The sequence below is a fragment of the Rhinolophus hipposideros genome (genome assembly GCF_964194185.1).
Source record: "Rhinolophus hipposideros genome assembly, chromosome: 2".
NCBI classification, from domain to species: domain Eukaryota; kingdom Metazoa; phylum Chordata; class Mammalia; order Chiroptera; family Rhinolophidae; genus Rhinolophus; species Rhinolophus hipposideros.
The window spans coordinates 25,499,526-25,516,874 of record NC_138048.1 but is presented as its reverse complement, the minus strand read 5'-3'; the positions used below and the strand labels follow the sequence as shown (position 1 = coordinate 25,516,874).

At 38.3% G+C, this 17,349-nt stretch overlaps 1 protein-coding gene across 3 annotated transcripts in view; it reads right to left on the bottom strand.

Moving 5' to 3' along the window:
• Positions 1-17,349, bottom strand: part of NSUN3 (NOP2/Sun RNA methyltransferase 3) — a 48,174-nt gene that overhangs the window by 26,729 nt on the left and 4,096 nt on the right. For 2 of the 3 annotated variants that reach the window (XM_081074868.1, XM_081074867.1), the window contains exons 3-4: positions 14,236-14,324; positions 9,233-9,576 (exon numbers count right to left, since the gene is read on the bottom strand). In XM_081074868.1, coding sequence (XP_080930994.1) covers positions 9,233-9,576; positions 14,236-14,243 — 352 coding nt within the window. In that variant the 5' untranslated portion in view covers positions 14,244-14,324. The remainder of the gene's footprint in view (positions 1-9,232; positions 9,577-14,235; positions 14,325-17,349) is intronic. The other variant, XM_081074866.1, reaches the window with a different exon arrangement.

Here is a 17,349-nt window from a genome sequence, read left to right as displayed (position 1 = left end):
GAGAGACTTCGGTGGGTAGCGCATACAGCTTGGATATGCTAAACAAAGGAATGATTCACATCTGGGGCAAGACAGAGCAGAACAGTGCAAGATTTCATCACGCTACTCAGAACGACACACAATTTAGAGCTCATGGTTTATTTCTAGAATTTTCCATTTAATATTTTCAGACCATGGTTAACCATGGGTAACTGAAACCACAGAAACTGTGGATAACGGGAAACTATAGAAGGTAGTTAGCAAATAATTGATCCCTAATGAAACAGTTGTTCTGTTATTTTCTTTATTTAAATATATACGTACATATTTATAAATATTTTGTTTATTATGTAATATAAATTATATGATGTATATATTTAAATACAAGCATCTTTAAAAATTCATAGAAGTATACATGAAAAACATCAAAAATTACCTGAAATTCATAGTCTTCAGATAAATGCCATTTAACATTTTGAAAAATAACCATACCATATCTCTTTATGCATATACCCACATATAAAATTCACATAAATGGAATTATATAATATTTTTGTTGTGTCATTTTTTTCACCTCATCCTTCATCTACGCCCTCCCAACTGCCAAACTCCTCCATCAAAAACAACTTGTGTGTGTGTGTGTGTGTGTGTGTGTGTGTGTGTGTGTGAGTGTACCGAGGGTGCCAAAAAATTGTATACAAGTGGACACTTTGGTCAGCGTTACTCAAGCAGTAGTTCGCCGTAATCAGAAGAGTCTGGACGCTGATGGTAACCACTTTGCGCACCTCTTGTAATTGCAGAAGTCAAATGTGACTTGTATTCATCTTTTGTTATTGGTATATATTGAGTATTACAATTTTAATAGTGTTTTTCCTTTCTTAATGTGTATACCTTTTTTTGGCACTATACATATAGATAGATATATAGATACATAGATATCTTACATAATTATGTACATACTCAGGATTCTATTTACACACTTCTCTGCCCCCTTACTCTCCACATATGCCAATACTTCAAAGGAAATACCACCAAGTCTATTTGTAGAGATAATTTTTAAAGGCTGCTAAGTAGTGCATAGAATAGATGTGTCACCCTTTATTCAACCATTCCCAATTTCTGGACATTCACACTGTTGTCACTAATAACAGCATTCAGTAAACATCTTTATACGACTCTTTTCATAACGTGATTTTACTATTAGAGGACAGTGCCAGAGGAATGGATAGGTGTGGGTAGGGGAAGTTTTAGTTTTATTAAATACTACCATGTCCCAGTACCAAATTCCCTTAAGTATTATTAGTTGTAGTATAATCCTTGATTTCTAACACAGTTCAGCATCTGTTCATTTGTTTATTCACCATTCGGTTTTGCTTTTATGTCAAGTGCCTATTCTTATCTGTTGCCCTTTTTTTCCATTGCTGTATTTATTTTTCTTATTAACAGGTAAGGCATATCTAATATTATAGATATTAACCCTTTATCTGCCATCTGATTTCTCAATATGTTTCCTAAATTGTCCTCTGAATTTGTGGTATCTTTTTAAAAGAAAAGTATATTCTTTTCTTTTTCTTTTTAGAAAAAAAAAGTTTCACAATATTTTATAGCCAGTCATATCACTTTCATAATTTCTAGGTTTTGGGTCTTATTTACAACCACTAGATTTTCATCAGATTCAACTAAACATTCAAGTAGGCCACATTTGTCATCTTCCTACACGGGACAGGAACCTCAGCTTGCGAAAAGAGCTGGGTAAGACAGGCATCTTTCATGGAAGGCCTTGTGGTGGTCCACACAGGTGGTAATTCAGGATCAAGAAGGTAAGGCTCATATTGGGCAGGTGAAGGAGCTGTCCTGTCGAAAAACCTCATGTCCCACAGGTGCCAACACCTCTTCTAATAACTCCACAGACACAGCTTCCAGGATCCCCACCACAGACATGTTCAATTACAAAAATCACTGCACTCAGGGAGGCTCAAAGCATGGCATTCCCATCTTGTTGCTAGTGTTGATTTATTCTTTCTCCCTGTGCACTGTACAGTCGGGGTCATTTTTACCATAAACAATGTTCCCTGGAAATAGTGATGAGCTCTGTCAGGTCCAGGGAAACAGAGAGATCTAACTGAAGGTGAAATTCTAACGTAGAGGCGGAGACATTTTTTGTAAACCCTTTGCTCAAATACATATATGTATATACAACTATATGTGTGTATATATCTATATACCTACGTATGTATACACGTTTTTTTCTGATTGTTACTCCACTGTTAAAAACTTTTAGTAACTTCCCATCATCCACTAAACAAAGTTCAGACACTTAGTCTTTAATTCAAGGTCTATAATACTGAGATCTCAAGACAACCTTTCGATTTTAACCTCCCACTATTTCACAAGCATACTCTGTGCTCCACCAAACCCAACTGACTAGTCCATTTCTAAAACATACTTTTTCCTCTCCTATAGAACTTACCATATTTTATCTCATATGAGAGGTGTTCATGTGTATTATTAACCTTTTCTACTAGCAGGGCTTCAAATTTCTATATGGAAAGAGCTCAGAAGATGGCATCAATTTGTCAGAAATGGGGGAAGCAGTAGAAAATCACCTTAAAGCTGCATTTGCACAGGTAGTACACTTTTTACTATTTAATTACATCTTTATTTTGGGTGGTTTTTGGAGGATTCGCTAATGCAGCTTATGAATAGGTGTCTGAAAGTTCTTGTGTTAGCCAGAGATCACTAGAAAACAGTCTAAGACAAAAGTTTCTAAGACAAAAGTTTATGTTATGGCAGGGGCGGAAACCCAGGGAAGCAAAAGCGAGAGAGAAAAAAAGTAAATCATTCAAGGAGCACAAATATAAGAGAGTTTGTAATCAAGTTGACGGCAGCTTTGCTTAGTCTGTCAGGATAGGTCCAGAGTTTGACATTACTGAGCCTTGGAAGACATTGTGAGATTTAGTGGAATCGGGAGAAAGAACAAATAATCTGGGGGCTTCTTCCCGTCTCCTGTCTCTCATTGGTTCAAGTCCATTCCAAGAGCTGAAAACTCCTACCTGCTTTGGGTTTGTGTTACCTGGCCCCTCCAGGCAAGTGCTAAGGAAGCCAGAGAGTCCCAAGGCCAGGTTCAGCAAGGACCCAGGTGAGATAACCTCTGCTTGTCAGCTGGCACCCATTCGGAGGCTCCTCAATTTGTGGCATTGGTAGGAGGCATTAGCAGCAGAGGCCTGTAGGAATGGCATAAGCCTCTGCCAGGCTTTGTCCAGTCTGGAAACAATTCAAAGCTGCTCAGGCCTTGAGGTGAGGGGTGGGAGGAAAGGTGAAACTAAATGCATCTGTGGTGGTTCGTAAACTGGGGGCAAGGGAGCCCCCCCCAAAGTCACCCCTTGTCTCCACCACTGTTTACCAGATACTAAGAGCCTCAGAGAAAACAAAATGTCTTAATTATCTGTCATTGCATTTCTCCCTTTTTTGGTTTAAATATTTTACATTCTATTTCTATTCTTTTAGTAGTAACCCTAAAGGTTTTAACATGGATATGTAAAAGAAAATCTAAATTAAGTCCATCTTCACCATTTTTCCTAAAAGATAACAAGAAGCTTATAAGACTCCTTCCCAAATTAGATGCCATTTTTATTATACATTTGGGTTTTATTTGGGCTTACATTTTTTAACTGCACAAAACATTATCATCATCTTCTATAGTGAATGACTATTAGATTTTTCCATGTATTTCCCACCTTCTTCGCTCTTCATATTTTTTTGTATCTTCTATCTTCCAACTAGAATGACTTTCCTTTTTCCAGAAGCACATCCTTCAGAATTGTTGGTGACAAGCTCTTACACTCTCTCTGTCTAAAAAAATGTCCATTTCACTTTGGCTCTTCTGAGATACTCAGGTGAATATATTTCGGGATTTGTAGTCATCTTTTCTCAGCACAAGGAAAACATCATTCCTCTGTTACTCTCCAAGGTCAACCCCGTCTAACGCCTGTCCCTCTGCAGGTAAACTGTCTGTCCTCTCAGGCTTCCATAACATCTTCTCTTTATTATCAGTGTTCTGCAATCTTGCTAGAATGGTGGACATTGACTTAACTATGGCTACAGAATTTCAGAGGGTGTTTCCAATCCTCCCCCCTCCCACCAAGATTGAAGACAGTTTTCCTTTCAGTCCCTTGGAAAGGACAATTTCTTCCTAGTTTACCTTCCATGGAAGGAATAGCACTATGGTGTCTCAGCTCTATGTAACTTAGTCTCCTAGTAGATGCACTACTTGGGCAGGCTCAAGCTTTCTTCTGTATTCCCGCATTTTCATGAAATCAACATGCATGTTTTTCAGGGTAAGCAAATGCACTCAAGCCAAAAGCTGGCTTTGATGCTCTATTTACCTTCCAGGTCCCTTCCCTCTGTCTCTTAGATTTTGGCCAGTGAATATTTGGAGATGATTAATACATTTTAAAAAGATTTTGTTTTCCTTAAACATTATATCCTACATTTTCTAGGTTGTTTGCAGCAGGAGTGCTGGTTAGGAGACTGTTATACTGCAGTCGGTCACACTGCCGGCAACAGAAGTCTTAGTCATTTCTACATCCCTCACAGCTCTACACCTACCATCCAATGCCAAGCACATAGTATGTGCTCACTAAATGGGGCTGACTTGATTTGAAACATGCTATTGTAATAAAAAATACTAAAATTGCTACAACTGAAAATCAGGCAGCTTTTCAATAAATTATAGCTTTAGTAAAGATTCTCAATTCAGCATTTTAAAATAGGTTCCAGTTGAAATATAACTTTATGATACACTGTTTTGCTTAGATATGGATTTTATTTGAAATAGTCTTACATTGGTTAAACTTTTTAGCACATGCACTATAAGTCATCCACATTTCACATAGACACTAAGACTTGCCACATTGACATAAAATTAATTTTATGCTTAGACTGTCAAAAATAAAGAAAATCTTGGTATTTTTTTTCATCTAAGTATGAAATGGGGTGAATTTACCAAATTCCTGAATAAATCATTGAGGCTTTATGTGTGGCAGCCTTTGGTCCAAGGAAAGGAACTGAAACTAGACGTTCCATTCATTTATTTATTTTGATATACCTAACTTAGACAACAATTCTGCTTGTTTTCAGTTCTGCTAACTATTCCTTGGAGCATAAGCCATAACACAATTGTTTTATATGTTCCTTTCAATGTAAAAATTGGAATGATACTTTCCATATACTAAAAGTGCTGTAAAGGCTAATAAGATTCTTTGAGCTACTTGGAAAAATGTTAACAAATTCACAAAAAAATTCAAAATGGTAATAATGAACTTGTTAAAACGTGGTAGACGACAGATTAATACACACTTGAGAGTATAACCATTATAGGGTTCTGGTTTATTAAGCACCTGTTATGGACTGGGCAGTGTTAGCTGCTACAGACACAAAAATAAGCCTGAACAAGCTGTGCAATAGAGGATGCTGGATAAGGCAGCAGCTGAGTTCCACTGTCAGAACGCAGAATGCGTCAAGCAGTTATATATTAGTGAAAACTGGAGTTCAGATCCCAGCTCTGCCACTCACCTAGGGCCATTCAGTTCACTTCTCTTTGTCTGTTTTATTTTTAAAATGAAGATAATAATGCCCAAATCATGGGTTGCAGAGTTCAATGAGATCATGTACACCAGTGACAGTCACACTGTGTTCCTCAGAGCCCTACCATGTCAGAGAGATGCAACCTAAGAGGCTGGAAGCAGAGACTACTACAAATGTCTGAACAACAGATTTATGCAATGTGATTAACACAGTCCGCGGCACATGCGGAGTGTTCCAAAATGCTTACTACTTTTCTCATTACCACAAAGAAGGTGCACCTAATGCAGGGAATTCAGGAAAGGCTTTCCAGGAAAGTTGATTCCTGAGCGAAAACCTAAAGAATGAAAAGAAATGGGCAGGAGAGAAGGGCAAGGAAAATGGTACCTACATATACATGTGAGAAAGGCCTGGAGGTAATGAGGTCCCTGGAAGGAGGGCTAAGGAATTCAGTAAAGAAAGGAGTGCTTCTGATCTTCTCTGTCAAAAAGTTATCACTGACAGCAGAGAGATTTCATGCCCAGAGGGATACAGCTCTCAGCAAGAAAGTTAAGCCACTCCACCAAGCTAGGTCATTCTTCGTATATTAATGTTTTCCTCCTTAGAATCTGAATTGTTTGCTCTTTTTCTGTTAAGACCAGGACATATCAAAGGCTGTGCTGACAAAAACCCAAACAAATGAATAAAAACAATGGACAGTCTGCCACTGCTCTAACAGGTAGAAGCAGCTGGACCAACAGAGAAGTGGAATGATTTTTTAAATCATCTTAGAACATGAGGTTTTTAATCATTCAGAGCTGTGAGCCTCCTGGCCCAGAATGAAGGCTAATACTGATCTAAGGAAATCTGGTGTATAAATGCTCATTTACTGTAGCCATCATTTTAAGTTTTGCTTATGAAAGGTTTGATTCGCATTGCTTCGGCATTCCAAATCCTAGCACTGCAGCTAACCTAATTTGGTCTTTGAGCATCAGCATGAAGACATCTATATTTCTTAGTAAACCATTATCATTAGTCCTACTTAGATGAAAAGCTACTTTACTTGGAACACTGCCTGTAGCTCATTGCCCTTGAGTAGGACAGGAAGGTTCTTTCCACTTAAAAATCCTACAATGTATCAGTTTGCCTTTGGATTCCTGATCAAATCACCTTCCCTACCTAAGCATATAAGATATTTATAGTCTACTAATAAGGACAATTTAGATTAAAACGCCCTCTCTTCAAAGCAGTACCAAAAAATTGACATTTCTCTCCCATCTTTCATGATACTAAAAATTCTATTTTCAAAACTGATTTAACAACCAAAAAAATACTGACAAAGAACACAGAAAGAGTGAAAGTAAAGATAAATACTCCTTATGAGTTCATAAAACTTAATTTCAAATTATAAAAATGATAAAATACCTTTTTCAAAACAATCTCTTTTATTGTGATTTCTTACGTAAAAAATACAGCAAGTTTGAATAACAGAGTGTTAACCATAATTCTGAAACACACAGGACGTTTTCTCCTAAATATACAGTTAACTGACACATTTATTTGCACCACTGCTTAGTCCACCTGAATTCACAGTTCTCATAAAACGATTTTGTAATCTCTTTCAACAGGGAGTGCTCTCCAATGGAAATATAAATCAGCAGTCTTCAAACTGGGGTATGCATGCCCTGGGGATACATAACAACTTTCTAAGGAATATGGGGGCGTGGACAGTTTCAAAAGAATCCATTTTCAGATCCACTTCCTACAGGAGGAGAAGCCTTGAGTCAGAGCATCTCCTTTCACAAGGGCCCTTCACCAAATGTACAAATGAGGAGCAAGTTTCTCACCCATCCAGACTCGTACAAGGGCAAACTGTGCCAGGGTGTGGAAACCTCCAAAGCACCAAAGTTCAACACTGGTGCCTTGTGAGAACAGGAATGAGTCTGACAACTAGGGGACAGACACAGCCTTTTGTCATTGAGATGATTCCAATCTTTTGCCTCCGACAAAATAAAAACTGACCTAAAGAGCGCTCACCTAGTAGTAGATCATTAAAATAAGGCTGGATGAAAAGTATGTGATGTGGGGTTAGAATTCAGAAGTTTAAGGAACTAGTGAAACTACTATGACACAACTCCCACCATTTCCGTATTTTCCAGCATTTGCTTTATAAAAACGAAACCATGAAACAAACAAAAACCAGACAAAATTGAAGCTGAATTCTGTCTCATTTAGCCTTAAGTAATATTCATCCAGGGAAACCTGAATTTAAAAAAAAAGCCCCATAGTCTCATTAAGAAAATAATTTAAGATGAATGCTGACTAATTACTTTTAACAAATATTTATGAAAGTGTATATTACATACATGTCATCATTTTTGTACTAATAATAATGGTAATGACACGTCATTTCAAAACAACTTTTAAAATCTTTCAGAATTGCATTGTCCAGTACTACACCCACTTGCCGCATGGGGCTCTGAGCTTGCAGTGTGGCCAGTTAAAAGTGAAATGCACTGGAAGTGTAAAATACACACCCATTGTGAGGACTCTGCAATAAAGTGAGAATGCAAAATATCTCATTAATAATTTTTTATTCTGATTACATGTTGAAACGATATTTGGGATGTACTGGGTTATAATGTATAATATAATACCAATTATTAATTTCATCTGTTTCTTTCTACCTTTCTAAGGAGATGAATGGAACCAAATTTTTGCCACCCTAAAACCGCCTTTGGGGATACTGATTTTAAGCTGGTTATTAAGAAACAGGACCCAGAAAGATCATTTGACCCTCCCCCTTTCCTGCCCAAGAGATCCACATGGAAAGACCTGCTCCAGAAAAGAAATCTTACCCTATGCGCCTTAGCCTAATGTGAATCAAGTATGATAGATAGGAAGGCTCCAAGCGGGGGGCCTGCTCACTAGACCGCCTCCCCGGTCCCGCTGTTTCTGGGTTGTCTAGGAAGAATTTTCCTGCCTTGTGTGTTCTGCTCTCAACTACCTAGCAATCACATATTTCCTTTGAAATCTCAGGCCCCTTTTCTCCTTTGTCCATAACGACATATAAACCTCAACTGCCCAATGCGTTTTGGGGTCTCACATCTTATGACACCCCCTTGCATGTACACACTAATAAACTTTGGACATTTTCTCCTATTAATCTGTCTCTGTTAATTTGATAATTAGCAAGGAAAAAATATTTTTTTTAGCTCCCACAGAGACTACTCTAAATTTTTAAATGATATATAAACATCACATGATATTTCTATTGGACCAAACTACCTTAGAACGTTATGGGCCAATGATTCAAAAAATGATTTTAAATGTATATGTTTCTATTGCATAGAAGTATGACAAGGATATCAATATAAGACTCTCTAGTATAAAAGTAATAAAATTAAAAAATATTTGTCACTAACCTATGAGGATTCATATTATCTGATAGATTTTCAATCCCAAAATGTTATTGTAATTGTGTTCCCAATTACCTGCTAGGATTTAGTACCTGGAAAAAAAAGGTTATTTACACTGATTTCCTTAGCTAAAATTTCCAATCGCTCCACACTGTCCTGGTTTTCAGGTTTTCAAAGTCTGCAAACTAAAGCTTACATTTCTCCCCATATACTTTCAAAGCACTTTACACCAGATGGAGAGTGGCCGATTACTGAAAGCAGTGCACACCTACCTGGATGAGCGCACTGCAGCAGAGCCACTGACTTGCCTCCAGGAGCAGCACACAGATCCAGAACCTTCTCTCCATCCCTTAATTCCAGAGCCAGGACTGGGAGAAGAGAGGCAGCATTCAGGAGATAGTATTTTTTTAGGTTTCCAATTTGGTGTCTTTCTGAAGGCATCCTGCTGGGAATTCTGCTCAGGTAACACTTCATTGATTTAGGATAATATGGTAAAGATCCTTGGAAGAGTGTGTGATAGCCCTTCAAATGTAAATCCTTTTCCAGTTCAAAAGGGTAATTGAATCGGTTAAGGAGGACAGCATGTTGCCAGCATGATGGGGATGTGAGTACATACCTAGAAATAGGAAAACAAGGGAACATTATTATACACACCAATACAATTTCTATTACTTATCAAGCAAATGGGCCCTAGCTTCACACTTTACTTCCCTGAGATTTTCAGAGCCAGGATCAATATTACTGACTTTTTCTTCTGCCTCAGGCTCTGATAGGACTCAACCCAGCACTTATGATCCCATCTTTATTTAAATGTTTGATATTTTGTTCATCATGGATTTTTTTTTTTCTTTTGTGCCAGTGTTGGCTATTAGAATCTTACTTATCTTGATCATCAGGTTTTAGGTACCCCTCAAATGCTGTACCATTGAGGAATGCCCCACTTGCCTCAGCCAAGTCCCTGCCAGCAAAATATCTTGCCAAAAAACATCATGGTCTGCCTTTACATATCTCTACCTCCATCAAAATAGATTTGAGCCTATCACTCTGCACAACAAAGTGTTTTTCTTAGAGACATTTAAAACCTGAGACTATTAATATTGGAAGGAAAAGTTCTATCATTAAAGGGTGTTTGAATTAGGGAGTGCTCAACTTTTCCTAATGAAGATAAAAGTATGAAAAGCTAACTACAGTGAACTCTACAGTGCCAGAGTTAATGAGGGGCTCAGTGGCTCAGATGATACAAAAACTAAGGATGGTTGAAAAATCCCTTATGGATGGATACTGCACGTTCTCCCCCCGTCCCATGCAGATTTACCTTCCTAATTTTTCATTCGGTCCAACAGTTAGATCTCTTGACAATCACAGGATCACATCAACTGACAGATTATACAGCAGGAAATATTTAATTTATTTACGAGCTGACCTTTCTAGCTGAGTTATTTGGGAGCCTCATTAACCATGGTCAATTAAATAAACTGCAGCTGCTGCTCACCCTGGAGTTGCCTATGTTAGGCTCGGCTGGATTGAAATGTAACAAGCCTATGACTTGAAGTGTGCCCTGTGAATTTTAATCAGGGCCTAGTAGTACGTGAAACTGCTTTCTCCTTGTACTGCCTCTTACTATGATGATGCGTCCTATTAGCCCGGTGTATCTGTTTCAGCCATTCTGGAAGATGGCCACCTCTTTCTTTGAAAATGTGCCTCACAAACTTTAGCATGCATCAAGTGTCTGTAAAAGACTGCTGGGCCCTAACCCCAGGGTTTCTGATGCAGTAGGGCTGAGGAGGGCCTGAGAATTTGCATTTATAGCAAGTCTTCAAGTGATACTGATATACTGCTGACCCCCAGGACCACCCTTTTGGAACCACTGCATTAAAATGGACCCCAAAGAAAAACCTGTGAATGCTACTGTTGTAAATCTTATGTCAATCCATCCTAATCTTACCCTCTAAACTGAGTGAAAATCTACCCAGTGTTTTCAGTCCTGTAGCAACAGAAATGATGGTCAGGAACATAATTAACATAAATTGGAGTGACTTGGCTTACCTCATGCGTCCACCCCTTAGCTAACAAAGGGTAGGGCACTTTCAATTGGTTACTATCTGACAGGGCAAATCTCCATTCTTTTTTTTTCTTCAAATTTCTAAAACTATTTTAGAATGCTTATTCTTTCAGGTGAACTTTAGAATTAGTTGGTCAATTAAAATAATTATAAAATATCTGAGTCGAGAGATAGACAGTAACCTGACTAGGATTACAGTACACGTACTAAATTTGGAGAGAATTAACATCTTGATTATATTCAGTCTTTCCAACCCTGACTCTAATATGTTCTCCATTTATCCACCTTTTCTTTCAGATTCCTTAGTAAAGGTTATTATTCTTACATATTTCCTTTTAACCTTATTGTATAAAAGCATTATCATTACTTTAGGAACACTACTGATTTTTGTGCATTATCCACTATCGTGAAGGATGAGTAAGAATTAGCCACAGGATGCCCTGAGAAAGAGGTTCCAGGGTGAAGGCAATAATAGCACATGCGCAGGCATAGAGGTGTGAGGAAGGGCAGTGCGTTTGGGAACTAAAAGTACTGTGGTGTGTCTCGTGGCAGACGATTATAAGGGTCAAGTATAATATGATCAAGTTTTTTAGTTTTATCTTATAAGTGATGAGAAACCATTGAAAGACTCTAGTGGAGAGAGCCTCATTAGATTTAAAAACAAGTACAGTGGTACCTCGGTTTTCAAACGTCTCCATTGATGAACATTGCGGTTTACGAACACCGTGAATTTTATGGGTCTATGGTATCATTAGATAGTAATATTCATGCTAAATGTCCAGTGTTAGGGGTTGATTTTAAAGGTCTGGAACGGATTAATCCATTTTTGCATTACTTTCTATGGCGAAACCGTGCCTTGGTTTTCGAACGTTTCAGAACTCGAATGGTCTTCTGGAAGAACTCAGAAGACCTGTTTATGTTCGAAAACTGAGACACCACTGTACTTACGGCAAAGTGAGGAAGAGTCTTCTGAAATTATTCTATCTCACTCTTTAACAGGAGAAAAATAAGGCCTTATTTAGAACAAATAAATTTTCTGACCCCTCTTAACTTATACCCAGCCCTGCTAACATTCTTGAATTCCCTGGACCAAGTTTTCTTTAGCCTTTACTAGGCTCACCATAAACTGCTCCCTCTCCCCAACCTGTGGCTGACTCTCCTACTCTCTGCTCAGCGGCAGTTTAGGCTTTATCTTCCCAGGGAGGCCTTTCTGTCTAACACCCAATTCTTACCCTGATAACATTAATAAAATTTACTGATCGGATGTTTACAATGTGCATTTTGTATGCTTACCTCTCTTAACCATCACAACAACCGTGAGGGGCAGCTATTACCCAGTTTTAGAGGTTAGGTAACTGAGGCTTTCAGAGATTTAGTACTGTACCCAAGGTCACATCGTTATTAAGCAGAAGTACCTGATTTAAAATCCGGCTGGCTTTGAAGCCTAGCAGGAGTGTGAGACCCTGACACTGGAGCACTAATGGTACAACAGGGAGGAGCAGAGAATTTCTACCCCAACCCTCACATAGTGCCAGTGACCCTGGCCTTCCTGCTATTGTCTATAACAATGTCTCTAACTAAGGGAATAGCTTGACACACTCTGCCCTGAGGACCAGCTTCAGCACGGCAAACTCAGTGAAGGGACAGGCTGGTGCTTCCTAGTCCTGAGAAAGCAAAGAGGTGTATTACTGTGGGGCTTAACTCCCTCTGCATCCACTTTCTAGTGACCTACGTTTCCCCTCAACAGACACACACACCCTCCAGTGCTAGCGTTGGGGGGATGACAACCTGGCGCTGGCAGGCCAGTGGCTACTCAAGTCCAAAGCACTGAGGAGCCCAGCAGCTACCGTTTCCCCGAAAATAAGACCTAGCCGGACAATCAGCTCTAATGCATCTTTTGGAGCAAAAATTGGTATTATCTTATTATATCACATACCGGTCTTATTTTACTATAATAATAAAAATGAATATAAGACCCGGTCTTATTTTACTACTACTTATAGTAAAATTTTACTACTACTTATAGGAAAATAAGACTGAGTCTTAAATTAATTTTTGCTCCAAAAGATGCATTAGAGCTGACTGTCCAGCTAGGTCTTATTTTCGGGAAAACATGCTAGTAGTGAGGTAGACATTAGAAGACTCAAGAAGACACTGACCAGGTACCACACTCCAGGCTTCCTCCCAAAATTCATGAGGAGTCTGAAGCTATTCCACATACTGGTCTCAAAGCCAGAAGTTCAAGTACACTAGGAGCTAGCAGAACTGGGACCCAAAAGGTTAGCAACCTGCAAATGTTTTCCTAGGATATTCACTGATATAATTGAGAAAAAAACTATGTACCCTCTGGCACATTTTCAGTTGACATCAAAGTCTTCACCATATATTTAAGAATGATTTCCAGCATACCGTAAATATTGACATTTTAAAATATAAATTATACCACTTTTTACAATGTATCCAGTGGAACTGAAATGCCAGAGTGATTTTGAAACTCATCATTTGTCCACTTAAAAATTCATGGACTATTCTTGAACAGATGGAAATTTTACACTGTTTCTTTTCTCTTGTATTTACGTTCTATCTTCCTACATAATTTTATCCTATGATATTACTGTGCTTGAAATACTTTTTTATTACCATTATATTGGCCACACATACATGTATTTATTAAATTTGCTTTCACTGTGGCCTTAAATTTCTAAATGTTAACATGGTATTTAATAACTTGTGGATTCAATTATCAATAAAATTATTAGTACAAATTGATCAAAATAAACTATACATTTGATAATTAAACATGTAAAGGAAAAATTGATAAAAAATGGACTTTTAATGAAATTAGTGTGTGTGTGTGTGTGTGTGTGTGTGTGTCTGTGTAGCTCTAGGGAAGAATATTACCTTGTACTATAATGAGTTGGGGTTCAACATTAATTTTATTCCTATTTTGTGTTTTTATAAGCGCTGATAAAAACCTTCACTTACACAAATGGGTGAGAACTAAATACATTTTGTTATAGCAATGTCTCCCTTTTGTTAAAATTCTTACTGAGTTATATTCCCAAGTAACTTAATACCTAACTTCAAAAATATTTTAAATGAGTTGTTAGCTGATAATTCAACTGGGGCTCCTTTACTTTTGTTGAAAGCAACAAAATTCTCTGACCTGTCAAAGAATTTTACTCATTGGTCACTTACTTTCCTAACACTTACCATAACATTCCAAGTCTCTGTCATGTGGAGGTTCTGACACCTGGAGTAACGCAGTGTGGAAGAGTCGGGTTGGTGCAGCGTGCCTTTTTCTGTAAAGTGGGGCAAAGACAACTACCGTGTTTCCCTGAAAATAAGACCTAGCCAGATCATCAGCTCTAAAGTGTCTTTTGGAGCAAAAATTAATATAAGACCCGGCCTTATATTATATTACATTGTATAAGATCCGGTCTTATATTACAGTGAAATAAGACCGGGTCTTATATTAATTTTTTGGCTAGTTCTTATTTTCGGGGAAACACAGCATATAGGACAGGTTGGAAAAGGAGAATGCGCACCCCCTTAGGCACGTAGTGGAGCTGAGTAATTTTCTGAAAGAGCTTATAAGAAGTTGAGAATCTAAAAGTTGATTGCTCTAACTTGCCTGTGCCTATATATCCCTTGAAAAATTGCATAATGTATTGTCTGGACAATGTTATTTAATTATGATTTTCATTCAATTTTTCTGTGATTTTAGTCTTTTCTCTTACTATGCTAATCTCCATCCTACCTTCCTGTATAATCATTTTATCTAGATATTGCTATATTCCTGCTGATTGGTATAAATAACCCTGCTGATTACAAAACCAATTAAATTTTTCATGGTTAAAAAAATAGCCCTTTTGTTTTCTTGCTATTATGGTCCACTAGAGGGCGCTCATTCAATCATTTTTAAAGTCTGTTTTAGAAATGAATAAATCAATTCATGGAAGTGCACCAAAGTATGTTTTCCAGCCATTTTATTTTTATTCTTCGAAAATTCTAATGATGAACCAATTGCTTCCTACTTTTTTTTGGCATTGTTTCCTCCTTGTCTCTCATAGAAGAGCAATCTATGTCCATATTTGTTATTCACAGTACCTCAGATAAGAAGTCATGAGTGAAGGTTGGTGTTTCTGGTGGAGACAACAAAACACTAAAAACACTGCATACAAGGAGTCTCTTATATGAGATGTGTGCAGGCAATCATGAGGCTGGGACTACAGACCTTCACACAGCACACTTGCTAGATGAAAAGGCACGGACTCGCAAGTCACAGGTTTGGACGGGCCACAAATAGACAATTTTTCTAACCTCTGACTTTAAAAGGGCTATAGTTACTATTTTGCAGGGATTTGCACAGATTAAGGTCGAAAATGTGTGTAAAAACAACAGAAGGTCAAAATGAAAACCTAGTTACTAGTTCATTTCTGTTTTCTCCAACTACCTCACACCACCCCCTTCACAGATTCTTGTAATGCAATCTGGTGATATAGTATTTTCCCCTCTATATGTGAACTATGTGAACTCTGGGTCAGTGAAGACAGTGTCCAAATTAAAAAAAAAAAAAAAAAGTATGTACAGACAGGCCAGACTTAACAGGGTTTTTTTTTTCTTTGCTTTCTAGAAAGTGCACACAAAATTTTCAAAGTTCATAAAGATTTCCAATTAGTCCTCCTCTCATATGTATTTGAGGGTAGAATGTACATAATCCATCTTTGTATCCCCAGTGCTTAGCACAATGCCTAACTTGTGAACGAGGAGGTGACTTGCCCAAGTCTTAAGGTGTTAGTTTTTCAAGACCCTTCCTTGGCAGGAAAGAGACAAGTCAGTCACTAAATTATGACAATACAACCTTGAAAGAAATACAATAGCTGTATCAACAAAATGCAATGGAAACACAAAGGGCAGAGCTAATTTTGCCAAGGGTATAAGGACAGCTTGATGGAGATTTGGTAAATAACAGTAACAGTTAATAAAAATAACGCTAACATGTATCAGGGACTTACCATATGTCAAACAGTATTCTAAGCTCTTTACATATATAAAATTCATTTCACCCTCCCAAATAACTATGCTAAATACACACTGTTTTTCCCGTTTCAAAACTAAGAGTAGTGAGGCCCAGAGATGTTAAGATGGTAAGGTATTTAGCATCAAGCACTGTAAGATGCAGAGGTGAAATCTGAATCCATACTTTAACCATTGTGCAGAGGAAGAAGGGAGGGTCATTCCTGGCAGACAGAACAGCATCTCCAGTCCCAAAGGATTGATGGAGCCTGTCTAGTTGTGATGAGATATTTAATCCCAACATAATACTGAAGATGGCAGGGGAGCAAAGGTGGTTTGTACTCCAGAAGTGACACAATGGAATGTGGCAGCATTAAGCAGCCACATGACAGAGTGGATAAAACATACTCCCAAGGCTATTCCAAATGTGAGCTGTATATCACTGGGCAAGTTACTTAACCGCTATATGCCTCACTTTGCCTGTCTGTAAAATGGAAATAATAACTACCCCAGAGGGTAGAACCGAGGATTATAAAGTGATTAGGATTATGTAAAGTGATTAGGACATTGCCTGGCATACAGTGTCATAAAAGTGGTTGCTAAAATAAGCAAACAAATTAATACTAAAGGTAGGAGACTATGGAAAGGGCCTGTTGCAATATGCCAGGGAAGAAGTGATGAGGACTAACTAAAAGTAATAGTGGGGATACAAAGGAGATCCCAATTAAGAAATTTCTCAGGTAGAACAAAATTCGGTGAGCACTTAGATTTTGATGGGGGCAGGTAGTGGTGTGTGGTAGTGCATAGGGAACCCCCGAGACCACCCTCACTTCTGACGCAGACTGTAAGTTCAGGGTCCCCAAGACCACTCTCAGGTTTAGTAATTAGCTAGGAGGACACACAGAACTCACTGTTATACTCATGGCTATGGTTACATTTTATAACAGCAAAAAGATACAGATTAAAAACAGTCAAGGTAAGAGATACATGGCGCAGAGTGCAGGAAAGTTCAAAGCATGAAGCTTCCAGTTGTCTTCTCCAGTGGAATCATGGACAAGGATAACTTTTCCCTGCAGCAATGTGTGACAACACCCACAGGAGTACTGCCAAGCATGAGGCTCACCAGAGCCTTGGTGTCTACATTTTAGTGGGGCTCAGTCACTCAAACGTGATTAACAGCCCATTTGGCTGATATCCAGTCTCCAGCCCCTAGAGGTCATAGGTCAAAGGCCAGAGGCCAAGCTGATATCATTTGCCCTCACCATAAACCATGTTAGAAGACTTTCCCATGTGGCCCAAGCCCCCAGA